At 46.9% G+C, this 11,906-nt stretch overlaps 5 protein-coding genes across 5 annotated transcripts; 2 read left to right on the top strand and 3 right to left on the bottom strand.

Annotated features, from left to right (window-relative positions):
- On the top strand, positions 1–386 carry ABOM_012165 (uncharacterized protein; the record flags this gene model as incomplete). Its single annotated transcript, XM_022539293.1, has 1 exon — positions 1–386. A coding segment is annotated over one exon (386 nt), but the record flags the coding sequence as incomplete, so codon positions are not given.
- Positions 387–761: 375 nt separating this feature from the next.
- ABOM_012164 (uncharacterized protein) lies at positions 762–1,445 on the bottom strand (the record flags this gene model as incomplete). Its single annotated transcript, XM_022539292.1, has 1 exon — positions 762–1,445. One exon carries the CDS (start codon positions 1,443–1,445, stop codon positions 762–764), a length of 684 nt encoding a protein of 227 aa, XP_022382913.1.
- A 1,271-nt stretch (positions 1,446–2,716) lies between these two features.
- Positions 2,717–3,449, bottom strand: ABOM_012163 (beta-class carbonic anhydrase; the record flags this gene model as incomplete). Its single annotated transcript, XM_022539291.1, has 4 exons — positions 2,717–2,950; positions 3,034–3,173; positions 3,234–3,271; positions 3,364–3,449. The coding sequence occupies 4 exons, from the start codon at positions 3,447–3,449 to the stop codon at positions 2,717–2,719; spliced, it is 498 nt and encodes a 165-aa protein (XP_022382914.1).
- A 109-nt stretch (positions 3,450–3,558) lies between these two features.
- Positions 3,559–6,532, bottom strand: ABOM_012162 (uncharacterized protein; the record flags this gene model as incomplete). Its single annotated transcript, XM_022539290.1, has 4 exons — positions 3,559–3,636; positions 4,033–4,179; positions 4,233–6,321; positions 6,423–6,532. 4 exons carry the CDS (start codon positions 6,530–6,532, stop codon positions 3,559–3,561), a joined length of 2,424 nt encoding a protein of 807 aa, XP_022382915.1.
- A 3,172-nt stretch (positions 6,533–9,704) lies between these two features.
- ABOM_012161 (dolichyl-phosphate beta-glucosyltransferase) lies at positions 9,705–11,163 on the top strand (the record flags this gene model as incomplete). Its single annotated transcript, XM_022539289.1, has 3 exons — positions 9,705–9,821; positions 9,944–10,729; positions 10,819–11,163. 3 exons carry the CDS (start codon positions 9,705–9,707, stop codon positions 11,161–11,163), a joined length of 1,248 nt encoding a protein of 415 aa, XP_022382916.1.
- Between the last annotated feature and the right edge of the window lie 743 nt (positions 11,164–11,906).

The raw sequence follows: 11,906 nt of genomic DNA, 5'->3' as shown, positions 1-11,906 counted from the left end.
CTAAGAATGACAGCTATGCGTTCCAGCGTCGTGACAACGACAACGATAACTCTTACGGTTCTAAGAAGGATAGCTATGGCTCCTCTAACGACTCGTATGGGTCTAAGAATGATAGCTATGGTTCCAGCCGTCGTGATAACGACAACGATAACTCTTATGGGTCTAAGAAGGATAGTTACGGATCCTCCAATGACTCCTACGGTTCCAAGAATGATAGCTATGGTTCCAGCCGTCGTGATAACGATAGCAGCTCTTACGGGTCCTCTGGTAACAACTACGGCTCGAAGAATGACAGCTATGGGTCTTCTGACTCCTACGGTTCTAAGAACCAAGGTGACTCGTACGGATCTAGTGAGCGCTCTGGATACGGTAATTCTGGTTACTAGATGCTCTGAGACTAGGGCTTTATGGTACCATTGTTAATTGATCAATGTATTTAATCATTTCTATGATAACATATATTGAGATTCAAAGCTATAGGGTTTCGTTCGATCAGTCTGATTTATGATAACTGGAGACTAATGCGAATTTCTGGCCAATGGGTGTCACAAGTGAAAATATAAGCATGAGTAGGAAGAGCTGTCCCATTTCACTTTTAATGCACTACACCGCTGTGTGGTGTACTACTTCAAATATCCCTTAAATAGCGCAATTGGAATGGAAGTAGGATAATGATATCCATTGTTACTATCCCAATGAAACAGAATGCTTGCATCGCTCCTATGATGTCTCACTTGGTAGAGGCATGCCGATGTTTCACTCTACACACCGCCACCATTATACAGGCAGTTCATAAGATTCATGCTTGTGGTCGATGTTGACTGGAGTTCTGCGGGCTTAGACAGGACTGCTACTTTCTTTGGAGTGGGATTAACAGGTAGCTCAGATCGAACATCTTGCCTAGTTCCCTGCTTCCTGCGGTTCCTCACGAAAAGAAAGGCAGCGGCTGAGATAATCATAATTGCCCCAACGGATACGTCGACTCCAACCCCTGCCTTCGCACTTGTGGACAATCCTGGGCTGCTTTCCTCCAGCATAGGATCGGGGATGGCTGTCAGTGTCACCGTCGTCTTGGGCTGTTTGGTGGTCGACAGGGAGCCATTTGAGGCCGAGGCGCCAGTAGCGGTTCCAGGTCTGGTAGTAGTAGCACGGGGTACCGACGATGTCATATGGACAAGGGTAGTTGCGGTGGTAAGTGTGAAACCATTGACTTTGGCGAGTTCCTTAACACTCGAGGTGTCTATCCAGTCGGCGTTCCATATCCTCACGAATGCAGATGGACCCAGAAGGCCTGTAACATGCTCAGCCTGAAACCCAATAGAACTCATGTTAAGTTTAACTATTGCATGTGGGACAATATTGTGTCCTTCCTGCCCAATCTGGAAATCGGCCTCCAAAGGGTCGTGTGAGGAGTTATATGTCCATCTCACTGTAACGCCATCCATGGCATTCAGTCGATCGCCTTGAGCCGGTTGGATGATCTCGATACCTTGTTTTTGAGTGAGTAAGCAGAGCGCATTCCGGCTGCACGAGAGGGTCCGTTTGTACAGTAAGAACTGTATTTGCGCTCAGGAACTTGAGTACTCACATGGACAAGAGTCAATAGAGGAAAGAGAAGTACTGATACCTGTAGAGGATATATTATAGCTCGCTGAGGATTAGACATTCTGATCAAGCCCTACCATATCATGGCGGGCTATTCAAAGTCACGGATCGACAATGTTAGGAAGAAGGAGAGGGTAATATGTCTCTGGGTTCCACCAGGGTTAGGCAGTGTCTTCGCGGAGCCACCGCGTAAAAGAAGTCACTTCACCCATGTCGGACTTTGCATAAGTCCAAGTGGTCTTAGAATCCCATGATTCATATTTCAGTCACTATTGGTTGTAGAAACCTGTTGGATCCCTAGCCTCAGGGCACAATATGCGGCTGAGCAGACTCTCATCGTTGTACTGATATGGGCCTTCTTTATTGGACAACGTTGACCGTGACATGCTTGCATCGCTCTGACCAGGCAGGCTGTGCATCCATCTTACAAATATTGTTTGGTTCCCTTGATACCGCTTACCAGTGGTGTAGAGAGTCGGAATTTGCATATTTGAGCCTAAAGCACCACGCCATCAACGCACATGTAAAGGCCAACTGGGGGTTGCGAATGGGTATCAATTTTACTATCGGAAACACCAATGCTGTATATTACGCTGTTAGCAAAATATCCAACAAGTAAGGAGACAAAGGGTCTGGAGGTGACCTACCATACATGGTGACATCCTTGTGTGATTAGTGAGTGTTGGTGTAGCCAGAACAGAACCAGAACCATGGCATGTACTTAACAAATAATGAGACTAGTCGCGAAAATAATTAGTAGGCTGGGAGCAAAACAACAAAGCAGCCTCGCACAGCAAGGTGAGTGTATGCGACTCTGGAGCAACCGTGTGGGGTCAGCCTTATTCTAGACCAATGCAACGAAGGGTCGGGAGATTTCAAAGTTGAAACACTTGATGTGACTGGTTTGGCCCACTGTCACTCGTGACCATCTAGTACAACTTGAAGATACTAGTGTCTTTTTTGGAAATAGCAAAGAGTCACTGATATTCTAAATCAGTAGTAAGTCGGCTAACTTTGGCTCGGTGTAGATATAATGGTACTTTATTGTAATAAAGCCAGAGTAGTGGTTGATTCAGCCACACAGGGAAAGACTGTCCTCGAGCATCTTCTATCACAAATTATCCCCGACCCTGACAATCTTTCCTGTTTCAACTTCGTACAGAAACCCCGTGATAGGAACATCCAAGACCAGAGGACTCTCTCTCAGCACCTTGATATCGTCTAACACACTTTGGTTGAGATCGCCAAACGGCAAGAAAGCAATATGATCAGCGTTTTGACGAAGGTCCGATCTGATTTTGCCCCGGATCACCTCATCAGTAAATGTGAGCATCCCACAATCAGTCTAGAGTGATCCAAGATATTAGTCGGTCTCTACTCTTTCAAATCATCCTTCTCCTTCGACGACTGTCATGGGCTCTCACGTACATGATGAATAATAACAATCTCTCGGGTACCAAGCAACTGCTGGGAGATGATGATACTTCGCAGAGCATCTGCTGCGCGACCACCGGCATTTCGAATCACATGGGCATCGCCCTCCTCAAGAGCAAGGGCGCGAGCCGGATCTTGATCTCAGTCAGTGAATCACGAATGTATAAGTCCTGCAAGAGAATTTGAATTCCCACCTAAACGAGCGTCCATACATGCCACGATAGCCACCTTCCTACGATGCCGCATTGGCTCTATCAGGCCTTGAACTTGCGCTATTGATAGACTACCACAGGGGATACATGAGTGAAAAGACTGTGTGCTTACCGCTTCGGAGGGATCTGCAGGCCGCCTTTGCTGAAGGACGCAGCGTATTCAGTATTAGCCACCTCGAATTCTTTTGCGACAGACATGATACTATCCGATAGGGCTCGACGGATGGAATTATATAAAGGCTTTGGGGTGGTTCAGGCTATGGAGAACCACAAGATTGGACGATACTTCAAACTTATACTGTCACTGTCAGCCGGACGCAAGGGCATATGCGCAGATAATGGTCAATTGCTTCAATTCTGTCTTGATGGCGTGATAGAACTCTGCCTTGAATAAGGCCAATCAACATCCTCGTTTCTCGCCCACATCGTATTCTTACTTCCCCCGGTTACCATTATACAACAACGCACAGCTCTTATGTGCTCGAAGAGAACACTTTCAGAAAATCTCAAACCGTATCATGATGAAGCGAGTGATCCATTGTAGAACACCGGTGCTGCTAGAAAGCCAATTGCTGACGAGGTTTCTACACACTTTGTTTCTTTGCAATGCGCTAGCTGAGATAATCATTGGCTAGGCCATATGGGCAGGACTATACAAGATACGGAATATTCGGTCGGAAGTGTCATAAGAATATCTATATTTGAATTATGTATTCTAACCTGTTGATGGAGAACACTGTACTCCGTCTTGTATGCCAGGCAACTGAAACCTATGCCTTACCAAGTAAAGAGCACTGCCGGATTTTGTTTCCACCATCTTTTCGAGTTCAGATATAGTCTCGGATTTCAGAGCTGCCTCGAGTTCCAGAGCAAATGGCGTCACGGTGAACTGTCGCGATGCAGGGTCGTACATTATCCAACGATTGAACTGAAAGATGTCAGCACCAGCATCCACACTCTTGCTTGTCCACGAACACATACCTTCGCCAGCCTCACACCCAACCAGAGACACCGGTACATTCTAGAGATACTCAGGGACTCTCGTTCGACATTGCGCCCATCTTCATCGGAAGGGCAACTCTCAAAAAACGACGAAGGATAATAAACCTGGCTCCAGATCTGGCCACGAATGAGGAAGTCTTCCGGAAGCCAACTTGTTTCATTAGAAATAGGGAATTCCGCCCCCTCGATCAAGTTGAAGTCAAATTCATCCAGTGAGCTCAACCAACCCTGAACCAGTCTTTGAAGAAAGCTCGGTTGAATGATCATATTGAGGAAGATGACAATTCTGTTCCAAGGAACTACGGCTTCAACACATTTCATACCAGTCGCGGTATATGACAGACACCATAGAAATGCCAGAGAGGTATGGAGTGCGGGGAATAGATTCATGTTGTTAACATGTTCAAGCATAACGGAGAACGTCTCAAAAGCAAGGCTAGACCCATAAGCCAGCTGGGAGGGATCTTGTTGAGCCTTAAGGGTAAGAAAACTAGTCACAGCCTCATGGGCGCTTCTGACGGGGTCCTCAGCAGCAGAGAGGTCTTCAGATGGCTTGGCCTGCTCTGTGGCCACTTGGTGAAATTCAGCGCATAGGAGAGAATCACTATTACTGTATTCTAGCATTGCCGCAAAATTAGAAGAAGTGAGGTAAACTCCCTGCATTCTGAAAGTCACGCCCACTCGGGGAATATACTTTTCCAGGGAGGACAAAAACTCATCCGATGATTTAATGAAATGAACTGCAGTAGCTTGCGTAAAAAGGTAGCCATGGGCGGACACAAATGCGGTCGTGACATGGGGGTAGCCGATCACTCTAGGGCCTTGCAAGAGCGGGCTAAAGAAGCGCAGGATACTTACCCTGGTGCGTGGGAATGGACGCACACAAACCAGGGATTTTGTGTAGTAAAACAGCTGCTGGACAATATCGGGCCGAGCTAGAACTCCGAGATGGTGTTGGATCCTGCCGACATCAGGGTTCTTATCTACTGCCTTGTTGTACCAATATCTTGCGATTCCAACCCAGATCTCATGATCCAGCAAGCCACGTTCTTCAATAACAACGCCATATCTTGACAAGTCTCCAAGGCACTCAATCCAGGTTTCTTCAAATGCTGGGACGGTCTCTAACAGCAGTGTCAACATTGAGTAAGCCAGATAAATGAACGTCAGCATGTGTTCGAGGGAATCGGGAAGTCGGCGATGTAACAATTCTAGAAACGTCTGGATTCCGTAGCGCCACATACGAGCTGGCACATTGTACTTTTCCGATGATTTTCTCAAAGCTAGGTTAGCCGACGGATGTTGCGAGGCCATGAAAAAGTCGTGATGCTCTTGGAGTAAAGTTCGGTGTAAGGCGATCAAGGCTTGCCATTGCTGATGGGACAGCTCGCTTTCCTGTACAAATTGTTGTTTGACAATGTCGATACATTTCTTCTCCACCATGACGAGCCCGGCGTAGATTCCTCGAACCTCATTGGCTAATTGATCTTCTGTTATAGGATGAGTTTCTGGCTGTAAGATGATCCCAGTTGATTCTATACCTCCAGCTACCGCAGAGTGCCCTCCAACCATCTTCTGTTCATGGCTCAAACTCTCTCTAGATTCGTTTGATACAGGCACGGAAGCCATAGCGCCCTGTGTAAGGTTCGCATTCGATATATGTGGGCTTTCGTTCAAAATCTGGTTGGAGTCTCTTTGGTGGTGTGTCTGTGAAAAGTCTCCACTGAGATCCGCTGGCGATTTGGTAGAAGCACTACGAAAGTGAGCATCGGTTCCGTTGAATTGGGCTTTTGAAAGTAGATTTTCAGTTATTGGCCTGCGGATTGGACGACCGGGAGATGCGCTGGATGGCCCCCGTCTGCTGTGCCGTGACTGACAACGCCTCTTGTTCGGAGATACCCATTCGCTATCGGGATCACTTAGACCATCCGCGATATAACCATTCGGGACATCACCACTAGACTCAAGTCTCTTCAAAAGGGAAGAACTGGTGGAGTGGCGCGCCTGGTTGGTCGAAGATGACCCTGCTGGAGACCCAGCATCCGACACTACTGGTACAACCGGCTTCCTGCGTGAAAGGTTAACAACTTGCTGCAATGGCCAGTGAGCCGCTGGTGGCCTCGACACATCATTTAACAGAGGCCACCTAACGATGGGTGAATTACTCACTTAGAAAAGCCCGTCTCTACTCCAACTTCGGGAGAACCCAGATTCTGGTCTCTTACGGGATCTCGGAATCGTAAAGGAAAGGTTTCCTGATCAACATTATCGTCGCTCATTGTAGTTGGTAGAAGCATAGACGATGCGTCATCTGGTTCCATTAGCGGCTAAACCCCGAAACTCCTGAACATATCAGGCTCAAGAGAAACAGAATGTTTTAATAATGAAATGGACTTGTTTATTTACCAAGGGTGCATTAGAGTATATTAGTTGCGTAAGAATGAACTAAGCTTGCTTGACACAGGGAAAGACAGACAAGGTTAGACAGAGTTGATCCGTTATCACAGAGCCTCCGGACTTGTGCACAATCTATGTTGATATGTTGGAGGCTCTGGAGCACGTTGCAGAAGAGAGATATAACAAAAAGTGGGTCTAAATATGGTACAAAGAAAATATCCAAAAGCTTACCTGGGACAAAGAGGTTACTTATGAAGGAAAGAAGGAGGAAATATTATGGGTTAGGCAACTAGCTTCATCTTCCATCCATCTGCCTAGTAGATAAACGAACAAATTAGATCGGGGCGCGGAGCATTGACACACGAAGAAAACCCACAACTATAGGAATATCGCGACGTGACTCAAAGAGCGAAAAATCAGAACAGTTAAGATATGAGGCAAAAAGTGACAAACATGGTGTTGAAGAGAGAGGTTGAAGGCGGAGAGGGGCAGCAGGAAATCGTCCGAAGCTGGCTGGGGTTATACTTTACTTAATAATGCCTGATATTCCAAGTCAAAGCAACCCATGCAAAAGCCACTTCCGGGTAGTCAGCCCGCCTTTCAGTTGCCTTCCAGACTATTGTGTTTGGTGCTTACCGGTTGATCCCTGGCTAACAAGAAAAAAAAAGTCCTTTTATTTTATTTTATTTTTGCGTTTTCAGCGTACGATAACTAATCTGGGTACTGCATTGAAGATCAATTCTAATCTACGAGATATACCGATAGGTAGTCTAGGACGTGAAGAGAATCGAACAGAACCGCTCCAGCCAGTGGCAGCGCCACATTTTATGTGGCGCACCCATGATGCCGCTCTATGACGCACTTCCCGATCCATGCCAATTCTGCAATCTACTATCCTCGTGGATCTGACATTGACCATGATGTTCACCGACAATTGAAACACCAATACCCAACGATAATATTCTTTGGTGGCTCCCATTACAATTTTCTCATAGTTTAATAATCCACCAACCATCTCAAAGCGATCCGATTCCGTGCTATTAATAGTGAATTGTCAAGAAGGCTGTGCTCTGAAAAGTTACCCGATACTCGGGAATCGTAGTCCAGATTCGAAAGAGTTGCCTGACAGCCTGAATCGCCTGCCGATTGCCACGGGTCCCCTGATTGGCTAACTCCGGCAACTCGCACCACCTGTCCGCATCGACTTGCATTCCTGGCTCCAGCAAACATCAACGCGCGTGAGCCTCGAGCCTCTTGTGGGTACTAATACGCAGTAGTCAATAGTTCTTGCTATGAGTCAATTCTGAAAACTGTCTTTCATTCTCGTCTAGGTATAAATGTTGCCAGTTACACCCAACCCGCCACGTTGTCTTGAGCAGAGCAACCTTCCACACTAAGGGTCTTACCGATATTGCGTCAGCTTACTCGTATGTCTCAGCGTATAGTTCGTGGTGCTCGGATGCCAGCAAATACGACCGTTAGATGTCAAGTGAATGGGTCATTGCCTGCCAAATCAACCGAGCCTCGCCTATCCCCGGCCTACCCGCATCAAGGACGAATAGAAACTCTCTCTGGGCATACATTTTATCGCCTGAATTACTGAAGGTTATCGGGTATCGGTCTCAAATGATGCTGTAAAGAATAGGGATCTGGATAGTTGCCTTCCCTTGCGTGGACACCGCCTCTTCTGCCCTCTCTTGTGTGCCCCTAACCTGGATCGGACTCGCCACAATGTTTCAAGCAGAACATGCTATCAATGACTCCTAGTCTGGTTTCAAAGCCAGTAGAAATACGTGCACATCACCTTTAATGATGGTAGTGTGTTGCATACTACGTCAGTGGAATACCCGCGCTGTTAGCCTTGGTCGGCGAACAACTTGCCTTCATTTAAACGGCAAAGCCTAGGTCTGTAGTAGAAAGTTCAAAGGCCGCCAGCTCTAGTCAATAAGCAAGGACTCCGTCCACCCGTCAGTCCTGACGAGGCTCAGGGCCCTGTCAATACTAGTAGGAAGCGTACTTCGTGTCTAGCCGCCATGTCCTGAGTGGCTCTTCATTAACAAACGGGCAACCTCTCTCATACAGTTATGCCACTGGGAAGTCGCAGAACATCTAAAATTGATAAATGTCGTTTGCGTTCATCGAACTCATGAGATCATTCTTTTCTTCTCGCTTTCTCTACTACCTACCATCACAGTCTCGACATATATGAGCTATAACCCAACGAAATATCAGGCCAGATACTCCTCGACTTGCCGCCAAGCAATGAAATGAATACAAAAACAGGGGTAGTTTATGATAGATACCTCTCCCGCGGCTACTTCCAAGCACCGTTAAAACGCGTGTCCTGGTTTCTTCGTGTATGGTCAAATAGGACTTGTTGCCAATCCATGGTTTCTTCTGCTGAAACTTGTAAATACGCTCCAGGTGCAGATTTCGCCCACTATACTGGTGTACAGTCTTCGTTGATAAGCTTGCTATGGAATGTTTGACAAAATCTGGCTCTGTAGCATCTGCGGTTCATCGACAATTGCAATAATACCGGTCAACACACCCCTTTTCAGACCGAATCAAGGAGGATTCTAACGGGCAGGGGCGCCGTTGATTAGCCTAAAACTAGGCGGAAGGGACGACTTCACCAACAACTAGTAACTACTCCAGAACGGCTTACGTTGTTGATATCGCAAGAATCGTGGGACGCTAAAACTGTGGGGTGCCTTACGAACATCCGCCGCCAAACCGCCTAAATCCTCCAATGAATACCCGCGCAGCAGAATCCACTAACACCAAAAGGACAAGCTGGCGACAGGAACGTGTCGGAGATATGTCCGCTTGCTGTCCCCCTCACATCGTCTTCCCATTCATCTCGACTTCCCGTCCATGATGCTCTTCCTCGATCATTCTCTCCGATCTTTATGATAGTTCTTTCTCCAAGACAGGCTCCGTGTCGTATGGCTGGCCAAGTCCGGAGTGTCCTTGTTCAGTTGAGCGCTTAAGCTCATACTATACTTGCACCATATAACAGATCCTCAGTTTCCACAATTGATCGACTTTACCATGCCTCAAGAACCGTGGACTGAGGTTTGCGCTCAATGCGCCGAGCTTCTGTCCAGTGTTCCTGCATCCGTTCTTCTTACTGCGCTTATCGCAACTCTTCTCGGGGCTTTCGTACTCGTAAGTGCCATCTGTCTTATACCCCTACTTTCTTGACAATGTTATTTCTATGCAATATAAACATTTCCTAGAGCTATATATGAACATTTACTAATTGACCTTTTTTTCGCACGCGTATGCAGGCCTACATAGCCCTCTTTTTCGTCGCCCCTGTACCCCGAGAACCGTTTCCAGAAGAGAAGAAATACCGAACACTTTCGAAGGATGGATCAATCACAGAACCCCAGCAATTACCTTGCTGGCAAGATTCCCTGTCCAAGCGCTCCAATCAGACACCCAAACAATCAGGAATAGAAAAAGCCGACCTTTTTATGTCCGTGGTAATACCCGCCTACAACGAGGAGAAACGGCTTGGGGGCATGTTGGAAGAGGCTGTCAACTATTTAGAGCGGTCATATGGAACGCTACGCAATAGTGCTAATGAAAACGGTATTGTCGCAGAGGGAAAGACAACTCGACAGCGGAAACCGGCCAATGGGCATGTGAACGGCCATGCAGCGACTGGTCCTGGAAACGAGAAGGGATGGGAGATAATCATTGTATCTGATGGGTCTAGGGATAGAACTGAAGAGATGGCACTTAGTTTTGCCCGAGACCATCAACTTTCGCTGCACCCCAAAGGTTATGCGGGCCCTTGGACCCCGGGCACTCAAGAGGGGGTTCACATACCCCCTGGGACAATTCGAGTTGTGACGCTGTCTGAGAACCGAGGAAAAGGAGGTGCAGTCACCCACGGCATGAGACATGTACGGGGCCAATATGTGGTCTTTGCCGACGCCGACGGAGCCAGTGATTTCCAGGATCTTGGGAAACTTGTCACTGCTTGTCAGGACATCGAGGACGCTGAGGGTCGCGGGGTCGCGGTGGGTTCCCGAGCGCATATGGTTGGGAGTGAAGCTGTCGTCAAGGTGAGATAATAGCCCTTTGGAACTACTCTGTCAATCCCGCGCTCCAACACCTGTCGCGACATTCGGATTAATATTGACATGTTATACAGCGGTCGAAGTTACGCAATTTCTTGATGCACTCTTTTCACTTGATCTTATGGCTTTTAACGCCTGCCAAGACTGCTACCATCAAAGATACCCAATGCGGCTTTAAATTGTTCTCCCGAGCATCACTACCTGATATCATCCCATATATGCACTCGGAGGGATGGATTTTCGACGTGGAAATGCTCATGCTTGCTGAGTTCTCGGGAATCCCAGTTGCGGAAGTTCCGGTTGGCTGGAGAGAGGTGACTGGAAGCAAGTTAAATGTGCTTCGCGACAGCATTGGAATGGCCTGGGGACTGGCGGTTCTCCGAGCTGCTTGGTCCCTAGGCGTGTATAGACGCGCATGAGCTTCCCCATTTAGAAAGAGCAAAGAAAAGATAAATGATTTGTATTTACTGCGGTTACTACTTATTTCGGCATTTTCAATTTCTATCAAGTCATACCCCTGTGATTGTTGGAATAATACCTTCATATACCGGTTTACCATGTGACAAACCTGGCCCTTACAACAATAAGACTAGCCAAAGAGAGAAGAAACCAGTTAAAACGAGATGAATGAACTATGACGTCTACACAATCACACAGCCATATATAGTACTAGTACTAGTGCCTAGGTAAACCATCGAGCTCCTTAGCGCGTTTCAACAAATTCATCCATCTATAGCATACATCAATAGAAACTACATCCCTAGCTCCTATCGAATAACCAAAGACCCGGTGGCAACTAACCTTCCCAAAAGAAAAGATTTTCACCTTTTTTTTTTCTTTCGCAAAATAAACTTTGATCGTCCCCTAAAGCCGGTTGGTTCGGACCGATTTTCGTCGTGGAAAACATCCTTTTCTCGGAATCGGGAACGATGCAAATGAAGGAATGGGTGAGCTGACCGATAAGTGGTGTGATGCTATAACCTCCCTCGGCTTCTTGAATTTTTTTTCTGGTTTTTTCCTTTTTTTTCTTTAGTTTCTTGCCTCGTCTTGTCTTAAGACGTGTGTTATGACCAGCACATTGTTTTACTTGGCATGACCTGATTCTGACGCCAAGTTTTGGTGCTTGCCTGACTCCTTTTTGTTGTCAAACTTGGTTTTTTTT

This window comes from Aspergillus bombycis (assembly GCF_001792695.1).
Source record: "Aspergillus bombycis strain NRRL26010 chromosome Unknown contig00249, whole genome shotgun sequence".
Taxonomy (NCBI): Eukaryota; Fungi; Ascomycota; class Eurotiomycetes; order Eurotiales; family Aspergillaceae; genus Aspergillus; species Aspergillus bombycis.
The sequence above is the reverse complement of the archived record's forward strand: the minus strand, read 5'-3'. Positions and strand labels throughout refer to the sequence as shown.